Source organism: Liolophura sinensis, chromosome 13 (assembly GCF_032854445.1).
Source record: "Liolophura sinensis isolate JHLJ2023 chromosome 13, CUHK_Ljap_v2, whole genome shotgun sequence".
NCBI classification, from domain to species: Eukaryota; Metazoa; Mollusca; class Polyplacophora; order Chitonida; family Chitonidae; genus Liolophura; species Liolophura sinensis.
In genome coordinates, this window is record NC_088307.1 from 18,067,933 (window position 1) to 18,090,909 (window position 22,977).

Below are 22,977 nucleotides of genomic sequence, written 5' to 3' on the forward strand. Positions count from 1 at the left end.
TTTTTCCCCGAGAGCATGACTCCGCCATGACAGTTTACGTTGACAACCAATCATTCTGCAAGACGTCATTTGATTGGCTTAAACAGTGGGCGGTCTCGTCTAGGCTAGCACCCTATCATATACAGTATGGGACATGCCCAAAATGTTCGTCACATGCATCGTGCAAGAGATGGTCTCTTGGAAGGCAATGCAATATACCATAAAGGTCAAAGAGCGAGGGAATTGGGGAATAAGGGCAATTAAATGGGAAAAAAGCCAAGTTCAGTTCAAAATCATGCACAATGGCTATTTATGCAAAGAATTACTGTAAATGTCCAAATATTGGTTTAGAAGGAAGAAGTTAATAAATGCATTTTTCCATTCATAAGGCCGTGCGTGGGACGGTCTTGCAGCAACCTGCGGATGGGTTTCCGCCGGGCTCTGCCCAAAATGCAGGCCAAATAAGTAAATAAATAAATTATCCATTCATGAAGAGGTTACATAGCCTATGCAGTTCTTAAGCTGCTATGGAGCTGTAGCGATTTTGAAATAGCCTATATATATAGACGATAAAAGTAAAACATTTTTCTAGTAATTACCAAGTATTATATACGTTATTAATTGTACAAATGTGGAAGTAATGTCTGATAATTTAATTCAATAAGTTTAATAATTTAAAGCATTGTTCAGTATATCTTACCATTCAGAAAAAGAAACACGTGTTAGTAATTGGAAGGAATGTAGTAGACATTCTGTATTATATGCGAGCTCAAGGAATACACAAAACTATAATGACAGCCAAACTATAATTACACAGGTACAATAATTAGTGTACAAAATACAAATATGTGGCCCTATGTATACTTGATTATGTACTATGTACATTTTTTCAGTAATATGGCAACGAGAAGTCACTAGATGTGTGTACATATGATTTGCCTTCTTGTCCTACTGCCACCAAAGTATTATGGCACCATGACACACCATCCAGTCACATTATACTGACATCAGGCCAACCATTCTTGATTCCTTGCTCTAACCTCTCAGCGCTGAGTGTCAAGCGAAGCAGCAACAAGTACAATTTTTAAAGTCTTTGGAAAGACCGCACCTGGGTTCGATCTATCGATCAAACCATTACATCACCTCATCATTTACAAGGGTTAAAAACATGTACTGGTACTCAACACATGCAGATCTCAGTTTAAAGTTTAACTGCTTTAGAACATCCACGTGGGGTTTGAAACTAATCGCTGAATAACTTTCTGGCTCTGAAAATATGCATGATGGACATGTGTTGGATACCAATAAGACACGCCAGTCCTCATGCGCGTTACCAGACCATACGGTTTTAGTGAATGTGCAGACGAACAATCTGGTTACAGAGACTGTTAGAGTGCTAGGTGCGCGGAGGAATTTTTATTAACAAGTCTACACAGGCACGAATGGCAGCACTGTGCATGCGATAAACCGACCAGAAACGTTCATCAATACCAGAAGATCTAATTCGTGGCTACGGATGCTCATTATGAAAATGAGAAATGCCAGAATGAGCGGTTGGTAACCCTTGACTACCGCTGGGAACTTCCGGTCGTCTGTGGAGTTGTTGAACTTTGGCCGTGATCGGACGGAACATGTCATCTCTACGCGTTCGTGATCAGTGATAAAAAAAATAATACGTACATAGGCTTTAGAGACAGAAACGCGAGTGACATGTGTGTGAAATAATAGCTAGGTCAACCATCAGTGTAGTGAACGCGCGGCGCTTATATATGAGGTCAAAGTCCACTGTTTTCCGTGCAGCTCGGTTGATGAGGCGTGTAGTGAGCGATATGTCGGAAAACATGGTCTACTACGCAAAGCGTCTGTTCGAAGGTGTGGTGGGTGGGGCACTCTACTGGGGCCTTGGGGCACCGGCTCCTGTGGCTGCCCTAGGGGTCTTGGGGGCCTACCTTCTTACAGGAGGATATGAATTCGCCTGGGTTGTGATTAAGACATTCCGAAGAGATCTCAGGCAAGTACATATCACTATATCAGTCAATAGATAGACAGTGTTACAAATTATGGGCCCCTAGACCCAAAAATGTAGATCATTATGCAGTGCAGATGGACCCTACAGTGAAAAGTGTGTATAAATATGGTAACTGATATTGGAGATAAGTGAATTAAAACTCAAGTTATCGGTAGATGAAAGCTGTGCGCTGCTCTCGGCTGTGCACTGCATCTTACTTGGACCGATTAACAAGGGTAGAATGACCCATAGTATAAACCAATGCACACATGTGTCTCTATCATTGAGATTTCATTCAGATTTATTTGTATTAGAAGTGATAAATTCTCCACGGGGGGGGGGAGGGGGGTAGGGCATCTAAGTAGCCTTTGACATATTTAGCAGCTTACCTGTGATCTGGCTTAAAATACTATATTTCACCTACATTTGGATGTGTAAAAATGAACTTTCAGAAGTACATTAAGGCCTTAAATGATACTTTCGATGCAAACAGAAAAAAACTTCTCAGCAACCTCTTAATAAGTTGCTTTAGCTATAAGTGGGGTGAATCAAAGTCCAGCAAAAATGTCACTTGAAATATGCTTGCTAACTTTGAGGAAAATACAGTAATTATATTGTGGTAAATTACTGTCAGCTTGTCATGTCTTGTCATCCATTGGAGTAAGTTGTTTTCTACAGAGGACTGGTCAGATCCCATTTACAGTGTTTTATACAGTGAAAAGCTTTACAGGAAGTTTGTTGTTTTTGTTTTTTTTATGACCAGTCTTACGAAAAAAGGCTTGTAGATGTAAGTTTTAAGAAAAATCAGTTCAATCGATTGCCTTCCAGCATACTCTGACCACTCTACAAAATGTCCTCTGCATTCCATTCAAGAAAGGTTAATATCAGTGATATTTGTGGCATGGAATTTTTCAACGTCATCTATGATGGCAACTGTATTAGTTTCATGATTTTCTCTACACTCCCTTAAATCGTTTGTCAGATCATGTGAAAATCTAAGATCAGAATCACATAAAAGCATTGTCATAAATGTCATGTTGTTGTGATGTTGTGATGTGATGTACCAAACAAACATTATCACTGTAATCCCTTGGTGCGATGCCTTGGCAACAGGTGTTGCTGACATTTGAATGGTCACATCTGAATCATTTTCCACACAGTTATTTGTGGAAGCAGGCAGCATGGATATGGGTTTATTGTACAGAACTGATGTACTACAGACATGTATCTGCATGATTTTTACGCTTTTTCCATAATCAATAATACTATGTGTAGTTCCTCATCTGAATATGTTGCTAGCACATTTTTAAAAATATTTTTACATTGGTGTTATTTTGAAGTCCAGAACGTCTATTATTCATTTGTATGAGCTTCCTGCATGTGTACATGACATCTGACATTTTGTATGTCTAACAGAGCCATATCTAGAGACATTTTAGTCCCCAAAAAACATTTGGTCACCAAAACTGATAAAACTGTACTAAATTGAACCTGTCAATTGAATAAAACATATGATGGTTTACCAATAAAAAATTCAGCTCTCATACAAATTTCTTTCATCCACATACTTGAAAATGCCCAGAAAGCACTAAAAGTCTAAATATGACCCTGTCGGACATCTTGTGTATTTGTATATGTATGCATATTCTACACAATGTGTCCACAATATTCGGAGTTTAGTAAAATTAACCCCTACGAAAAATTCATATTGTGTTCTAAAATGTACATTTTCATCACTGCACACAGTACATGTAGATGTATGTTGCATTTACACTTATGTTTATTGTACAGAAGGTCAAATAACAGCTGTACACACATTCCAGCCATTGTAGTGGTGGTTCTTATTACTATTTATATATAAATTTATATCAGGTGAGAAGTATTTATTGTGATAGTATTAAACCGAAATCACCATTTCATCATTCATTATGCAGTATTCCAGCCAATACTGTGTCAAGTTTGATGGTCTTGGGTTAGATGCACCCAGTACAAGATAAAAATCAGTGTTGACTTGAAGAAAAGTTTGGTCAAGCACCTTCCTTATTCTAGAAAGTACCTAGAATAGAATCTTATAATCTTATTGTTGGATATCAATTGTCCCTTCATGCTCTGGCAGTTTTGTTCACCCGCTGGGGTGCGTGCTGTGACAGGCCTGTGCAATTGTCTAGATTCTAAAAACTCAGACAGGATGATGCTCAACAATTGGTTGTGATTTGTATCCTGTTTGGAACAATTTACCATCACCTATACGAAAAAAAAAGCCAGATGTCTTAAATAAAAGTTGAAGATTTTTTTTTTTTTTTTGAAAACATGCATGTATGTACATATATGCAAAGTGATGACTAGTGTAGAAGTTGTACACTAGTCTTTTTGATTTGAAACTTATAGTGGGAATTTCTATGTGAACAGGGTGAAATTCCACTCCCAAAACAATTCATTGAATGATGAAACCTAAAGCAAAATCATTAATTATAGAAAAACAAGATGGTTTCTCTAATCCCTTTAAAAAAAAAATGAAGAAAACCTAGAAAACCCAAAACAACTCAGTTAATCCATAAAAAAATTTTAAAAGTTCTAGGAAAGATAGAAAACTTAAGTGATCACTTTATGATTAAAATAAAGATCAAGAAAACATAGAAAACCCAAAGTATTCTTCTAACCACTAAATCAAAAAGAAAACATATGGAGGACCCATAAATTGCTCAGAATCACTAAAATAAATACATGAATCACTAAAATAAATACATGAATCACTAAAAATAAATACATGAATCACTAAAAAATAAATACATGAATCACTAAAATAAATACATGAATCACTAAAAATAAATACATGAATCACTAAAAAATAAATACATGAATCACTAAAAATAAATACATGAATCACTAAAAATAAATACAGGAATCACTAAAAATAAATACAGGAATCAAGAAAATTTAAAAAGCAAAATTTATTTAGTTTCACTAAAATCACACAGTGGTACATACTACACCTGTTTGGCACATATAAAGGATTGGCCTGGGTACATATATTTTAAGGACCACATTACAGGCATGTGTACTAAGACTGATAAATGGGCATTTTATTGCAGTTGCTCCTGGTGGACTTTGACTTTAACAAATCTCTGGGGATTGTCACATTGTTTATCCATCAGTACAAGGAGTGTGTGTGGATCATAGATGCTGGTTTGGCAGAACAAACGTGACGACACTGGAATGAGTGTATAGGATCTTGAGTAAAGTCCACGGACTTTAGGATGGTACATTTACATAAACCTGGGAAGGGTCTGAAATACTTACCTTACCTTTTATTACTCAGTCTCAGTCACTTTGAATAAATGACCAGCATAGGTTGAATTATTAAAGAATTTTTTCTCAAGGGCCAGTGATTGAGTGGGTGAGTGAGTGCTTGGGGTTTAAAGTCGTACTTAACAATTTTTCAGTCATATGATGACGAAGGAATCCTTAGAGTGCGTGTAATGCTCCTTCATTGTTGCAGGGCAGATTTCCACCACTGTTATCTAGTGCTGCTTCACTGAGATGCCTTACCACAGGCAAGTAAGCCGCCCCGCCCAAGCCATTATACTTATACGGGTCAACCATTCATTGCACTATCCCCTTCATGCTGAACGCCAAGCGAGGAAGTTACAACTTCCGCTTTCAAGCTCTTAAATAGGATTGACCCTGGAGGTACCGCTCCCGGCCAATGATTGATGAAATACATGCATTTAACTTAGTCGAAATGTAGATATTGCTTTCCTTAGCTGTGAGCATTCAGGCTCCTCACTATGAAACTATCATATTTGAAGGTGAGGCACATCCTGATTACATTTCCCCCCAAAAATTATTACCTAACAGCAAATTGTTCATAATTCATGCTAAAATTTTATTCTATCTCGTCTGGGTTAAATTTGGTTTGCTTTCATTTCCAGTAGTCTAGTCACGTGACTAAAGAGTATGCTGATGATTGGCCCAGAGCAGCTATGACATCACTTCAAAACCGTGAATGTGTGTTCAAGCCTTCAGATATGAGGCATGCTGTCCCACCCCTACTGCTACAAAATCTGGGTGTTCTAGTTGCCTTGCACATGTGTTTGACATAATCGAGAATGCAGAAAGAATGAATTTAGGTGTCACTGTGTCAGTCATATCCAAAGTGTTCGGCAAGGGGTGTGAGAAGAACACATCTGATCAAAAGTAAAAAAAAAATGAAAGCCAGTGTACATTAGTTCATGATGTAAAAAAAATGGCTGTCATCAAAGAAATAAAGGAGCAGTAGTAGCATGTACATGTAGTTTTGATGAATCCATGAAGTCAGTCGTGATGCACATGCACTTTGCTAAGACCTCTGTATACATGTAAGTATATTTATCAACAACATTCTGTATATTTTTACACATTTTTCAAATTCTTAATTTAAATACATATACATGTGCCATAATTTAATACTGGCTAACCAAGAATGCCTGAAATCAAGTGGGTAACTTGGAAAAAAGCTAAACTTCAGGTGAAAGACAGTATGCCTTTTCTTGCTTGCGTTTTACGTTCACTGCATACAAAAAGACAAATCCAAATAGGTAACCAAACCTACACTTTGCTGAGTTAGTCTCACTCTTAGTATATCAGCTGAATATCCTTCATGTATCTTCACTTTTCAAACAAATATGCAAATAAGCAATATGTATATTGCATGTTTTAACATATTTTGAGATGATTGTAGGTAATTAAAGGTAACTTTTTGGAATATCCTGTAGTTGTAAGTGTTATTAAGGTAATTTGTATGCAAAAATTGCACAACATATATTTATGTCCGTACTGTGCCTTATGCCATCATGATGGAATATCCTGTAGTTGTAAGTGTTATTAAGGTAATTTGTATGCAAAAATTGCACGACATATATTTATGTCCGTACTGTGCCTTATGCCATCATGATGGAATATCCTGTAGTTGTAAGTGTTATTAAGGTAATTTGTATGCAAAAATTGCACAACATATATTTATGTCCGTACTGTGCCTTATGCCATCATGATGGAATATCCTGTAGTTGTAAGTGTTATTAAGGTAATTTGTATGCAAAAATTGCACAACATATATTTATGTCCGTACTGTGCCTTATGCCATCATGATGGAATATCCTGTAGTTGCAAGTGTAATTCACCATAATGCCGGCTGCCGTCTTGAAAATAATCTTGAGTACGGCGTAAAACACCAATCAAATAAATAAATATCAAGTGTAATTAAGATAATTTTTATGCAAAAATTTCACAACATATATTTATGTGTGAAATAGGTTAATTTTTGTCACAAGTGTGTATTTTTAAATTCACCGTTAAAAGTGTTGGAACCAATTTTTGCACACAAAGAGACAGGTATGATTTCCTTAAATAGGACTCTATAGAACCATTATTTTGGGCGTGTTCTTAGTTTCCATAGCAACAGACATAGCTGAGAGTTCTCAGAGCTGGAAAGTAACAGTATTTGATCTGCTGGCACAGCAATAGTGGAATTTCGTTCAGACCAGCAGATTTTAAAAAGAACTAGCGCAACTGGCCAGATTCGGTCAATGTTCAGATAAAGTTGCCTTGCCAAACAATTACATTAACACTAGAATAATAACCTTCATAATCTGGCAAAAGAATTTATAACTGGAAGCCTACAAACCAGAGGTTTTTTTTTATCCCTTGACATAATACTGGGGGATATAGAGATCAAGTTGTTTGGTCATCAGTCCATCGGATGGTCCGTGTGCCTGACTGTCTTTTCAAGGCATTTCTTTCTACATTTTTTATTGGATTTTAATGAAACTTTGAAATCATGACAAATACCATGTGAGCATGTTCATGTGCTATTTGGGATGTGCCAAAAATACTGTTTGGTGCAGGACATTATATATTTGTCTGCTATACGTGTACACATAGACTGTATACTGTACATGGACCTTAATCACTTCAAGTTCGAATAGAACATGCACATAATGGAACCCTGGACCAGATCAAACATTGTGTGTGTACAAATGTATGTGTGCTGTTTGCATATTAGCTGTCTTGACTCAACATATGGTTGGTTGGTTTTCTGTAGCTGGTGACATGATTTTCTTGGGAGTCATTACAAATATACACATTAACAGTGGGCTAATTTCCTTATTCAAAAGATAATTTTCATGTCTTGATGTCTAGAAGAAAAAAATCCAAAACTTGAAGTGAATTGGCAAGCATAAATTTTATTGAATTAGGCGATTTGTGAAGGGACATAACTCTTGTGAGTTAATGCTCTTCTGCATGTACTGTCATTCTTTGCCCTAGGTTAACACTTGGCTAAACATATGGAGTTAACGTCTGGCATGCGTGGCTAAACATATGGGGTTAACACCTGACTTACATTGTACGTGGCCAGACAGGGTTGATAAGCGGCTAATGACCCAGGAGCCTCTCACCAATGTGGTCGCTGTGAGTTCAAGTCCAGCTGCTGCTGGCTTCCTCTCAGGGAGTAAGTGGGAAGGTCTTCTAGCAACCTGCAGATGGACATGGGTTTCCCCCGGGCTCTGCATGGTTTCCTCCCACCATAATGCTGGCCGTCGTCGTATGAGTGAAATATTCTTGAGTACAGCGGAAAACACCAATCAAGTAAATAAAATAAATACATGGCTAAAGATGTGGTGAACATGTGCTACATGGACTTATTTTTTGTTAGTTCTTGTCCACTGACATCGACTGTATTTCACTTGATGTTCAGCATTTTTTCAAATGACACTGTTTGCTTCGTTCTGATTGAGCCATTCACCTTATCAGAGATTTTTTTTTGTAAACGTGATCCTTTTTTTTTTTTTCTAAAGTCAAAAAGTATCATTTTAAGGCCTTCATGTGTTTCTGAAAGTGCATTTTTACATACTAAACTTGAGGTGAAATACACTGTTCAGATCGAAAAGAGCGTGCTTCAGAATGACTGCCATTTCTGTGAAACTGGGATTCTCGGAAAGCTACATTTCTATATTCTCCCAGATAGTCTGTTCAGGATTTGCTACAAACAATTCCTAGGTGCCTGAAAACATACATAATCATCTGTTATGAATATAGGCTCGTGAAAGGTTCCAGTTCATGTATGTGTCCACTGACTGTATTATATTGCCTTTTATTTATTTGTCTAGTGTTTTATACCATGCTAAAAAATATTTCACTTAAACGACGGCGGCCAGCATTATGTTGGGAGGTAACCAACCAGAGCCCGGGGGAAACCCATGATTATCGTCAGGTTGGTGACAGACTTACCAACGTATGGGAAGACGAAGCCAGCTTGAGCTGGACTTGAACTCATAGTGACTGAATTGGTGAGATGCTCTTTGGTCATTGTATAGCGCTGGAGTGCTAACCCACTTGGCCACAGAGACCCCATCGCCTTTTAAATCCAGTCAATTTTTAATACAGAATATCACATTTTACTATGTTGTAGGGGGCTGATCGTTCTGATTCGAGTTCGGATGGGAGTCAGGAAACACCTAAAAAATAAAGACACCATTCCTATCTTATTCGCACGCACAGTTAAACGCTATCCTAACAAACCCGCAATTATTTCTGAGAACGCAACTTGGACTTACAAAGAAATTGATGAGTTTTCAAACAGAGTGGCCAATTATTTTCATGAGGCTGGATTTAGAAAAGATGATGTTGTGTCGTTGTTCATGGAAAACCGTCCAGAATTTGTGTGCTTCTGGATCGGCCTGGCAAAAATTGGAGTGGTTAGCTCCCTTATTAACTTTAACCTCAAAGGGGAGCCATTATTCCATTGTATCCAGGTCTGCAAGGCTAAGGCAGTGATATTCGGTGGAGAAGTGGCTGGAGGTAAGAACATTCAGAAGTTAATCTCAACTAACTGAGTTAATTTTTTTTTTTTTTAATGTTGGAGGAGACGAAGTTCTTCTGAAAATAAGGCACTTATATATTTTTTTTTGAAGAGCAGTAAAGAAGTGAATTTGTTTGTCTACCTTTGTTAAAATTACTTTTTTTAGTACAGGAATATATGCTGTACAGTTTGTTAAAATAGACATCAAATTACTTCAAAACATCGAACTTTTAGTACAGTTAATTTTCATCATAATACACCAAAAGCATATACATGTATTTAAAAGCATATACATAATACATATATGCATATATACATTTAAAAATATGTATTTTATTCTTCATTTAAGCCATGAAGGACATCCAGGACAAATTTCCATCCAGTATGCAGTTTTTCAGTAGTGGTGAGATGTCCAGTAATGACATTTCCTGTTTACATCTGGACTCATTGCTGAAGAAATGCCCAACATATCAGCCACCTTCAGTACCAGGTTCATTCAAAGGTGAGTGTACCAGTGCTATCAGGAGCAGTGAAAGGAATAGGATTGATTGATTGATTGAATGATTGATTGATTGATTAGCAAACGGTATTCAAGATATTTTCCGTTTTATCACAGCTGTCAGGTGTATAGGTTAAGGAAATCATAGTAAACCACCAAACTTTCAACAGGTAACTAAAAACCATCTTTACTTGGAATTGCAGCCAAAACAGCAAGCGCTGGATTCGCACATATAATCTGATTGGTCAAGTGAATGATACTAGACGCAAGCCAGTACTTTAACCTAGAAAAGAAATCAGAAGTCACTCAGACACCACAGATCTCTGCCACAACTAAAAGTACAAATGCCTCCACTACAGACAAAGGGACGATACTCTGTAGTTTTATCCTATCTTGCAATGGTTAAGAAGCATAGAAAAAGTTTGTTAATCCAGATCAGGACCAAAATGAAAGGAATTGGTGGCTGGATTATGGGACGTGTAATGAAGACTATTCCAAAATGACATTTTGAGTAGCATAAATTTTGTTCTGATGAGAGTAATGAAACATGAATTGGTGCTTGGCTCACAGTACATGTAATGAAGGCTATTCCAAAATGACAGTTTGAGTAGCATAATTTTTTTTCAAATGAGAGTAGAAAGATTAACTCACGTCATGACACGAAACATAGAGGAGGTTATTGTTTTCAATATTTATGACATCAAGTGGAAACAGTTGTGTAACAATAATGATCACTGTTGGACAGTTGCCAAAATGTTGATTTATAATCTGGCTGTATACATGTAGGTCAGCTGTCATTTTGCAGATATTCTTGAGTACAGCCTTGAGCATCAGTGAAATAAAGTAAATAAATTTTTGGCCGGAAGAAAGATCTACAATCCAAACATAGTGAGGTCATCCAGTACAGTGAGGGTGTCTTGTTCAGGATGTTCAGGTTCAAGCTGTACAGGCTGTTGTTCTCACCTGTGATGAGTTTGAGATCATTAACGGGTGAAACAAACTATAGGATAATTTGTATGTGGTACATGTCGTACATACGTCCTGCTAAATTTGATCTGCTGTATTGACTTAAAAATTTACATGAAAAAATGTATTTGTAGCCTAGGCAAATAAAGATCATAAAATACTTTTGATGATGAAGGTAAATTGTGTCTAGTATTGTTTCATCCTACGTGGAATTGAGCCAATTGAGTATTTTATGTTGTCTGTGTTTTACACAATCTCAACAACCACCATTTGTCATTTACCTGACAGCTCATGCTCAAACAATTGGGTCTTTCAGCAACCTGCAGATGGTGATGGGTTAACCCCTGGGCTCTGCCCGGTTTCCTCCCACCATAATGCTGGCTGCCGTTGTATAAGTGAAATATTGGCGTAAAACACCAATCAGATCTATCAAATCAAACTATTGAGCTAGGATACCAAGTTTTGGAGTATAAGTTGGTGCTGAAATGCAAAGTTAATCTAATATCAGGAATAAATGTATCAGATAGATTGGAAACAAATTATTTCAAGTATATAGACAGGCATACTTCCCTGAAGACAATTAAAGGATCATCAAAAATGTACAAATACCATCTCTTTACATTTTCATGGTGTTGGTTTTTTTCTTTCAGACAAACTGATCTACATTTACACATCAGGCACAACTGGATTACCTAAAGCTGCTGTCATCACACATATTAGGTAGGATTGTACATTTTCAGTGTCCATATACATTGCCACTAAATTGTGATCTAGCCATTCTCTATATTCATTTTTCACAAACTACATCTGGCCAAATGCCTATTCTGAGCCCTTTGTATAATCAAATAGACCTTTCGAACTGTCAATCAAGAACTCGATCATAAGCACCAATCATAAGCAATATTGTTGCAAATAGGTCAAGTCAATATCCCACACATTGGTTACAAATGTTCAATCCCTCTGTGACGTCATCACATCACGATGGGATACCGGCAGAAGTCCGAAGTGTGACGTATTACGTCACTTCAGTGACGTTGGACATTCAACTGCAGCCTCAAGAGCGTGACGTCACAGTGGGTAGACTATATACATCACAGATGAAAACGCAGTAGGCAACATGTTTTGGGTTGCACAACGAAAGACTTGACGTGCAAGTGCTATGTCAAACTAACACCTCCTGTGGTGAGAGGAAAATCTGCCGGTACCTAACTGCTTTCGCCGGGAATGGAATGAAAAGTAACGTGAGGAGAAAGGGTGATGAGACATCCTTTCTTGCTTATCTATTTTAGTGGAGTGAAGTCCGCTCTCATAGGCACAATGGTTTGATCTATATGCATACATTTTTTCTCTACCTATTTACATGTTTATGAGTATTTAGTTATAAGCCTCACCCCCAAACACCTGACACAGAAGTCTGAGTTAAGACACATCATTCTCTACTGTCACAGTGCTAATGAACTGACTCCTTGCTTTATGATCAAAACCATGCAGAATCACTGACGAGTTACAGAAGAGATTAAAAGATTCCACTGCTCTGACCTACTTGTTTTAGGCAGATATGTTCCCCATCAGACCAGCTGAATCGAAATTCCCCTTTAGAAAGACCACATTCTGATTTCATTACATTAACAAACAGATCTCTAAACTGTAACAGCATATGGCTGAAAAGACCAGTCGAAAAGATCCAAATAAACATTTCAAAACAAAATAATATTGTTCCCAACTTACCCAACTACCTCGTTTTAATATCCCAGGTAGGCTGGAAAATGTGAATTTTGGACCTGGAAAAGCATGGGAACCTTTAATGTTGACCAACCTTGTTATATGACTTTACTTTCAGATATTTTTACATGTCAATGGGGATCCGCTACGGCTACCGTCTGACGTCTGATGACATTCTGTACACGATACTACCTCTGTACCACTCTGCTGGAGGCGTCTTGGGGATGGGCAATGTCCTCTTAGGGGGCACCACCATGGTGATCCGGAAAAAGTTCTCGGCCAGTCGATTCTGGGATGATTGTGTCAAGCATCAGTGCACGGTAAGACATTCAAGTACTGTGAGTTCAAGTCCAGCTCATGATGTCTTCCTCTCTGGCTGTACCTGGGAAGGCCTGCAGCAACTTACAGGTGGTCATGGGTTTCCCCCTGGGCTTTGCTAGCTGCCATCATACAAATGAAATATTCTTGAGTACAGCGTAAAGCACCAGTCAAAAAAAAAACAAATAAATTTTTCTTTGACAAAGCAACACAGCAGTCCTTTAACCATTACCAGCTTAAGGTAGGTGCCAAATGGGGCAGGGAAAATCAGATATGCAGCTGGTTTCAGAGCTATTCTCTGATACATGTACTTCTTTGTATAGCTCATGATTTAAATTCATTAAATAAATCTGAACACAAACATCAGAAATCAGTCATAAACTCTGTACTTTCCAAAAGAGACATACCAGAAAGTGGTTTAATTTAGCATAAGATCACAGTTTCATTTGTGACATTTTCACATTGAATTATCATTAGGACATTCACATAGGAGCTGCATGAAAGTTTTCATTTGTCTTTACTCAAGGATCTGTTTGGCAAAATACTTTTATCAGCTGGCCAGGACATAAAATTTTTAAGGCAAACATAGAGAATATTGTAGTTAATAAGACAAAAATGCCCAGCACTTGATGTTTTTGAAGTGGGGAGAGGTAAATAGCAAGGGAGAATATTTCAGTTGGCTATTTTTTGTTTTATTTTTGTTGTTTTTTTTTGGATCAGTACAATTGATCCCTCACGAAAGTCTCCTCTGACATCAAGAAATGATTTATGTTAAACATTGGTGTTAACACATCTTTTTTTCCCCTAGTTTGAGGGAATCCTTAAAATATGGAGAACTTTTGATTTTGCATGATTTTGATTGCATGATTGGTTAAAGATTGAGCTATTATTTTGTATGTCTTTCTCCAGGCTGCCCAGTATATCGGTGAGATCTGTCCGTTACCTGATGGCCCAGCCTTTCCGTCCCTCCGAGAACCAGCACAAAGTACGCCTAATGTTCGGCAACGGACTGCGACCACAGCGTTGGAGAGAATTTCAGGCCAGATTTGGGGTGCCCCAAATGGCGAGTTCTATGGGGCAACGGAAGGCAATGCTAGTGTCAGTAAGTCACCAGTAATTTTTTATTATTTTCTTGGATTTGGGAGATTAGTTGCACTATGTGTAGGTAAGCTCAATTGGAGTTCTTTACCTATTTGTCAGAGATTCAGGTCCAAGCTGCAAAGGTTGTTTTCATGTAACAAATACAAATGTATGGCAGATTTTTGCTGAAGATTTTGCTCATCAAGTTCGACCAGTCTAACAAAACCAGGTAAAGGTCATTTCATACCATTTGTAGAACTCAACAAATCACACTGTGTGAGCATGGTTTAGGAAATAGTGTTTGTTCAGAATGATGAAAAGTCATAGCAGTCTAACATGGCAAAGTAGTCCCTGTATAGAAGTTCAACCTCAAAACTGGTTGATACTTTCAGCGCAAGCAAACAGACAATCTATAGACTGCATAATCCATCTAGTCAGACTTCACTAATTTGCTTCACAAATTCTGACCAAAACAGGTTTGCAATAAATCACTGCGCCATTGGATAGGCATCTTTAAAGATTTGCAAAAAGGTAGTATCTTAGACCAGAAATAGCTTTTGCAGTTTGCTGGATTTTTTGATTGCTTTTTCCAACAGGACAGTTAAGTTACCCTGAAAACATCGAAGGTAACTTATAATTGATGGGTGTTCCTCAGTATATTGTGAATGAAGTTGACTTATAATAGATCGTTCCGTTCTGACTTTCAGTTAACACTGTAAACAAGGTTGGTGCCGTGGGTTTCACGACACGTATCCTGCCTTTCATTTACCCAATCTCGCTGATACGTGTGAACGAAGCCACGGGAGAGCCGCTGAGAGATAGACGAGGAATGTGTATCCTGGCACAGCCTGGTAAGGACACCTGTACAATGTGTAGCCCTCACTAATCCTGGAAACTACTGCCACTTTTGAGAAAAGGTTTTCAGAACCTTTGATTTGGCTTGAACTTAATTTTTTAAATATTAAGAATCTTGTTGCATTATGTTACTTAAATAAGCTATGAGAAATAGTATCTATTACTCCCCACAAGAAGGTTTGTATCAAAACTGAACGGTCCAGGAAAGTACGAGAAAACACTGAATATCAGGTCCTTGAAAGTCCTTTCAAAACTTTTAATTTCTTCCATGGAATCCTTAGAATGTCTGCATTGTTAATTACTATCCAGAGTAATTTCCCCTTGTTGCTTTCCTCTCTTTTTCTTACATCAAACCTTGTTTTCGATTTATGAGGCCATGAGGCAGAGTTTTGTATTAATTCCCATGATGTTTAGACAGTGTTTTCACAGTCGTGTGTGAGCGAGTAAGCATGTTGGCGCAAGTCAGACAGCAAATGCCTGGATGTCTGCGGTCTCAAATAGTACTACAAAGTATAACATAACGAGATACATCGATAACAACTTCTGTTTATTTGGAAGCGACATTTCGGTATAGAGGCTAATACCATTAGCAAGCATATCTATACTATATAGATATATATCAAGTATTAGTACCTATACCAAAACGTGGCTTCCAAATAAACAGAAGTTGTTATCCATATGTCTCATTATGTTATCCAACTCAACTTCTAAATGCCTCTCAGAGATGTTATACTGCAAAGTGGTTAAGGTAGATGTACAAGGACAAAATATATGCATGTAGCATTATGCAACTGCTTACATGCCTTGTTTGAAGACCATGCAGTCTGTACCATACCAGATTTTGTAGGCAACTACTGATGAGTAAGATCATATAACAGCAGGTTAATAAGATATGAGTCAGGTCATACCGATATGGCAGGGGCTGAAAGTGGGAAGGTTTGTAGCATGGGGGATTGGTGTCCTCTTGACCCATTTTGGTCTCCACCTATAAGCCTCGCTAAGTTTACCTTGAATATGGCTTATCCTAAATATGCTAAATCAACTGGCAAAATTGTAATTTTCAGGAGAGTCTGGTGAGCTTGTTGGGAAGATCACCAAGTCCGACCCGCTCCGTCAGTTCGATGGTTACGTCTGTGAGAATGCCACCAGTAAGAAAGTCGCCCGTGATGTCTTCAGGAAGGGAGATTTAGCCTTCTTAACTGGTGAGTACACGCTAAGAGCTACTGTAATACATGAAAAATGTACTGAAAATTTTAGGTTGTAAACATGAAAGTTGAAGAAAAAGACAAAGTCAGAATTAAGTGAGTATCGGTGAAAAAAATACCATTGAAAACTGTACTTGAGAATTCTTGTTGTTGTAAAAGTTAGTCAAACTGTATAACAAAGAACTCTTGACCCTCTAAGATGGTTAAACCATTCATGCAAAATCAAACAAAATGTATCACTTGAAAAGTGTTGAACTTAAGATATTTTTATTTGCACTGTGTTTGTAAGGTGCTCCATCAGCATCACGCAACTTTTTCAACACCTTTATGTTCTGATCTGAATAAAATTATTGTGAACTTTACTTTTGTAATGTTCGTTCGTGCAAGAAAAAAAAAAAGGAATCTTGACATCACACCTATTTAAAAAAAGGGGTGTGACGTCGTTGGTAATAGATTGTTATTGATGTGATTCATAAAGCCCACTTTCAAGAAAAAAAACATTTGACTGGATTTAATTCACTAGGGAAAAAAAAAAGCGAAAACAAAGATAATTGATCAAATTAATGTTTGATGTGGTATCAATTTCTGATGTATTGTTGATTGTAAAAATGTACATATCCTGTAAGTCACAGGCCCCAAGATCACAAAGCGATCTTAGAATTAAGTCAAAACTTCAGTCAATAAATTTTGTTTGTCCCTTTCTGTTATTCTAACTGAAATTTATTGTGCAATAACCTACCCAGAATTTACGTTGTCAAGCAAAATTTGCAGCATAAGCAAAAACAGCTTTAATGTAATTTGAAATTTTGACCTAAGTCTGAGAGTGCATGATGATGGCCTGGTCAGAAGTCCTGTTTTCTTGGAGAGCATAATAAACCTGTTTCTTGTTTGGTTTGTCAGGTGACATCCTTACAATGGACAGGTATGGATTCCTCTATTTCAAGGACCGAACAGGTGACACATTTAGATGGAAGGGAGAGAACGTGTCAACAGCAGAAGTGGAGGCCGTAGTCAGTAACATCATCAAGCTGAAGTGTGCAGTCGTGTACGGGGTAGAGGTACCAGGTAGGTGTTTATTTGTTTGTTTATGCCATTGTTGTTTAATGTCATATTTGAGAATTTAACAGTTATATTATGGTGGTGAGTTTTATGGGCGGAGTTTTACATGAGAGTTCCTGGGGTAAACCGCCGACCTTTGACAAGTTACTAGGGAATTTTTCCCACATAAGACATACAGATAGTCAGATCGTATTGGTGGAAACTAATCGAGATAGGTTTTAAATCATCTTTGGCTTGGAATGCAGGTGCTACATACTCATAGGTACCAAGTAGGTGCTTATCTGGTGATGTCAAAAAGATCTAAAACTGGCTATCATTGTACTTCCCAGTGAAGGTATAAGGCCAAGGTCAGATTGCCCAGTGTTATGTATCTTTATCTGGCAGTGTAGGGTGTGAGAAAATTACTGTTGAAAACTTGGCAGCATTGACAGTTGCCAGCCCCCCCCCCCCTCCCCCCAGATTACATTGTGCTATAACTGACAGAAATTCTGTTCATTTTAAATCAGAAAAAAACAGCCATGTATATTTTTTAAACACGTTTTCAGTGATGTATCCGGATGAATGTTTAGACCTATTACACATAGGGGATCATTCGGAAAGGTGAAACAGGATGTTTGTTTTTGATGTTAAAAGTGCTAAAAAAAGTTTCCAAATAGCACTACTGGAATTTTTGTCTTTGTAGACTGTTAAAATTATATTTTTCGTGAAGCCCTGAAACTGCTCAATCCAGCCAGTGTAGTCTTGCCTCAAAAAATCAAACCAGAAATGTGCATAAATTGAGCTGAAAGTGGCTCTTTCACATGCGAAAAGGTTGAGGGATAAGGGTAGTATTCTATTTCACCATCCATGTGGATGGATGGATAGGTAGTTTTCTTAACCTGCGGTTACAGCTCTCTTACTTACATCATCAGCTATGTCAGGTAGCTGGCCATGGCCAAGAGTTCTTAACAGGTTCTGCCAAATTTCCGCCTTCAATAAACGTGGCCACCATAATACAGGTTAAAAATACTGGACATAAAACAGCAGTGAAACATTTAAAAAAAATTTTGCTCGTGTGTCCTGAATACCATTATTAATGAAATCTTTATTAAAATACTGACTGAAAAAAAAAAAGGGAAATTACTTTCATAATTGTGGAAGTTACATGTATGTTAACAGCATTCTGAATTCCTCCACAAATGTAAACCTTTGTTATTACTAGGTGCTGAAGGGAAGGCAGGCATGGTAGCTATAGCTGATGAGGATGGCACTGTGGATTTGACCTCTCTGGCCTCTGACCTGGCCAGGTCACTTCCTGTCTATGCACGACCTGTGTTTGTGCGGCTGATGAACAAGGTGGATACCACAAGTATGTATCCTGGTTGTTATGGCTACAGTTGTTACTGCATGACATCATTTTATGAGGTATCTAGCTATGTTGACAGTAGTGTTGACAACTGATTAAGCAGTCATTTCTTTATTAGATGTATCTGGTGAGTATATTTTCTGAAAAATGTCTTCCTTTCCATGTCCCTCTTCCTCTACTTCAACAATTTGAAATTTTGAGCGGATTATTGTAAAATCTTTTAGTTTTTCTTATAGACCAGTGAATTCCATGACATGTTGGGCTTGAATTCTTTCAAGATGCATGTTCTGTTTCTCACCAGGCACCTATAAGCTGAAGAAGACAGAGCTGAAGAATGAGGGTTACAACCCTAATGTAGTGAGTGACAAGCTGTACTACATGGACCCCAAGTCACGGCAGTACCAGCCCCTGACTCGGGAACTCTACAAAGACCTCTGTGAGGGGCGTCTGGGACTCTGAAATCTGCCATGCCGGAACGTATGTTTTACAACATTTGGGAGCATGTTCAACAAGAAATTGTGCAACATTGGGCACATATACTGCTGTATTGTGCACTTTTTGAAACATTACAGTGTAAATTCTGCATCATTTCAGCTCAAATTCTGCAGCATAATGGTGCAAGTTTTAAAATCCTGCCGATTCTGTTTCAGAACCGATTCAGAAAATTCGCGTGCAACAATTGTATTGCATGTATTGCTCAGTTCATATCCCCAGTGTCTTACTGTCAGGCCAGTCACAAAATACATCTTACCACTTAAATTCCCTTTCACAAAACTTTGCATGAACTACCTTTTTAACATCATTTCTGTACATTGATTTTCCCCTGCTTTTCCAGTGTAGACAAAAATTGCTGTCTTTACTGATCATATTATTGTCATTAATTAGTCATTTTTTTGGCTTGCCCTATAGATATTCAATTATGGTAATTGACCTAGAATTTCGCCCATGACTGTTTTGATGCATGTTTTGCCTGATTTTGAGATTTCTATTGGTTTTAGAAAGGTGTCCCAGGTCTGTCTGGAAGGTAAAGTGATATCGTACTTTGAAAGTTTCAGCATGCAAAGTAACACCATGTTATAACGTTTATTTACCTGCTGAAATTTTAAGTCATTTACCATAGACATCATCTCCTGTTTTTGTGGCTCGCCTCTTTAAAACATCCCTTGTTTATATTGACTTCCATGCGAGTACAATCATTGTTTAATATCGCTTAACCCTTTTTTCTAAAAGTTTGTCTCTCAGTCAGTTCATGTGTTAGACTCTATGTTCATAAATTTTTCAATTTTAATGAAAAGCATGTGGCACAGATTTCAAAATGGTGTATTTTTTTTTAACAGTTGGCATTAGAACTGCTCAAGTGCTTAGAATTCCATATTTTTTGCAGTGTCACATACACAAATGAGAATTGTTCTTGTTAGTATTCTGAAGATAGTTCTGGTGTGGTGTATCTGTTACCAGGATTTGCTTCTGCACATCTCTAGTCCAATTTTCTCATTTTACTGCTAAATTACCTGTGTAGCCTTTGAATTTTGATCACAAGGATCTTCAAAGAGACAAAGTTTTCATGACGCTTCCATAAATTGTTGTTGTTTTTTTGTTGTTTTTTTTAGGAAAGTCTTGTTTTAAATAGTACACATTTTTTCAACCATAACGTTAATCTTGTTAGTGAAGGTTTGTTTTTAGTTTTTTTCTACGAAATTAAGTCAGGTTTGTATTGTTACTGGATTAGCTCTTGGAGAGATTTTGCTAGATGTACTTGCATACATTCTTTATGAGTATCTTCTTTTTCCATGTAGAAGTTCATGTTTTAAAATGTCCTCCAACAAGCCGCGTTGTGTATACATGGTAGTGCAATGTGTGTGTATATATATATATATATATATATATATATATATATATATATATAAACACACATGTATATATGTATACATGTATATGTCATTTAGCCGCAATATCCTTCCGAGACGGTCTTCATTTGCAGCCAAGGAAAGATTCAAGAGAACTAAATGTGGTTGTGGTTTTCGTTCTGCTGTGCTGTGGATCTCAAAGTAAAACTCATAAAATTTACGGACTTAAGCGACACCAATTTTATTCTGTGTTTTATGGGCGAGCCGACTCAAAAATATTTCCAAAAATGGAATAAAAATAAAACTGATAATTCACCTTTTATTTTGGCCAATCTTCATGTTTTTATGATTTTCCTTGTTTTATCCAATCATGCAAATATGTCTTGAAGAGTGAAAATTGCTGGGAAAGTCCACTTTTTCTACAAATTGAATGATTTTCCTTTTTTTTTTTTAATACCCTCCTTCAACTTTAAAAAATTATTTATTCTGCTCATAAAATAAGTGTGAAATGGTGTGACTATATGGCAAACCGAAATTTCTGTCTTAGTTTCTGCAGAGTCAAAAGTTCTATTGTTTTTATAGTAAACAAGGTTATTAAAAGCGCTTTATGGCACGTGACAAATCAAGATTAAAAATTTACCTTCACAGAAAGCTTAACACAACATGAATTACCATGTCAAATTCTGATATGGCTTGTTGTGAGGAAAGAAAATGGCACCAAGACTCGGTTACAAAGTGAACTGTGTTTCATTGACAAAATGCAACAAGAGTTAGGGTGAGTCCCCCAACACCATCATTTATCACAGTCATTCTGCGGCAGAGTTCGTCTGTATTAAATTTTTGCATTTCATTTTAATTGGTAGAAATTGAAGTTAAAGTTTATGTACAGAAAACTGCTATAGTCTATGTGATAATCTTGTTATATCTGAACAGATAATGATGTTTCTAATGAGTGGTAGACTGATGCGCTGTATTTTCTATGGTGCAAAAAATATATCTCAGTTATATTTATGCGATATTTAGCTTTGATAGAGGTTTATATAATTTTATATAAACATATGAATAAAAGTTTGTATCATTGTAACCAGAAATTGTGTAAGACAAGCTTGTCTTGTGACATTGTACTTTTAACAGACAAGCCTATGAAAGCCTTGCGCTGCACCCTTGTACCAAGAAACTGCAACTCAGCTATTAGGGGACATAACTTGTAACATTGTGTCAAGCAACTGAGCAGATCGGCTTTCACTTTCGATGATTGATGAAATGAATCAATGATGAATCAAGGAATGAAACTGTGCAAGCAAACTTTCAGTGGCCATATATTGTAACATTATACATGTACCAAGAAACAGTGCAAGCAAGCTTCCACTGGTTGTGTATTGTACCTGTAGGAACCTGTACAAACAAGCTTTTGAGTGAGTGAGTGAATGCTTGGGGTGTCACTGTACCAGGAAACAGTGCAAGCAAACTTTCAGTGGCCATATATTGTAATATTATACATGTACCAAGAAACGATGCAAGCAAGCTTCCACTGGTTGTGTATTGTATCTGTAGGAACCTCTACAAACAAGCTTTTGAGTGAATGCATGGGGTGTCACTGTACCAGGAAACTGTGCAAGCAAACTTTCATTGGCCATATATTGTAACATTATACATGTACCAAGAAACAGTGCAAGCAAGCTTCCACTGGTTGTGTATTGTACCTGTAGGAACCTGTACAAACAAGCTTTTGAGTGAGTGAGTGAATGCTTGGGGTGTCACTGTACCAGGAAACTGTGCAAGCAAACCTTCAGTGGCCATATATTGTAACATTATACATGTACCAAGAAACAGTGCAAGCAAGCTTCCACTGGTTGTGTATTGTACCTGTAGGAACCTGTACAAACAAGCTTTTGAGTGAGTGAGTGCTTGGGGTGTCACTGTACCAGGAAACTGTGCAAGCAAACTTTCAGAGGCCATATATTGTAACATTATACATGTACCAAGAAACAGTGCAAGCAAACTTCCACTGGTTGTGTATTATACCTGTAGGAACCTCTACAAACAAGCTTTTGAGTGAGTGAGTGCTTGGGGTGTCACTGTACCAAGAAACAGTGCAAGCAAGCTTCCACTGGTTGTGTATTGTACCTGTAGGAACCTCTACAAACAAGCTTTTGAGTGAATGCTTGGGGTGTCACTGTACCAGGAAACTGTGCAAGCAAACTTTCAGTGGCCATATATTGTAACATTATACATGTACCAAGAAATGGTGCAAGCA

The 22,977-nt window shown here is 37.4% G+C and overlaps 1 protein-coding gene across 1 annotated transcript; it reads left to right on the top strand.

Moving 5' to 3' along the window:
* Positions 1–1,444: 1,444 nt before the first annotated feature.
* LOC135480677 (long-chain fatty acid transport protein 4-like) lies at positions 1,445–19,368 on the top strand. Its single transcript, XM_064760575.1, is given in 13 exon segments — positions 1,445–1,990; positions 9,435–9,823; positions 10,174–10,326; positions 11,940–12,009; positions 13,130–13,331; positions 14,239–14,265; positions 14,267–14,387; positions 14,390–14,431; positions 15,117–15,260; positions 16,329–16,466; positions 17,370–17,534; positions 18,730–18,876; positions 19,175–19,368. Coding segments are annotated over 13 exon segments (1,998 nt in total). The 5' UTR covers positions 1,445–1,748; the 3' UTR covers positions 19,333–19,368.
* Positions 19,369–22,977: the final 3,609 nt, after the last annotated feature.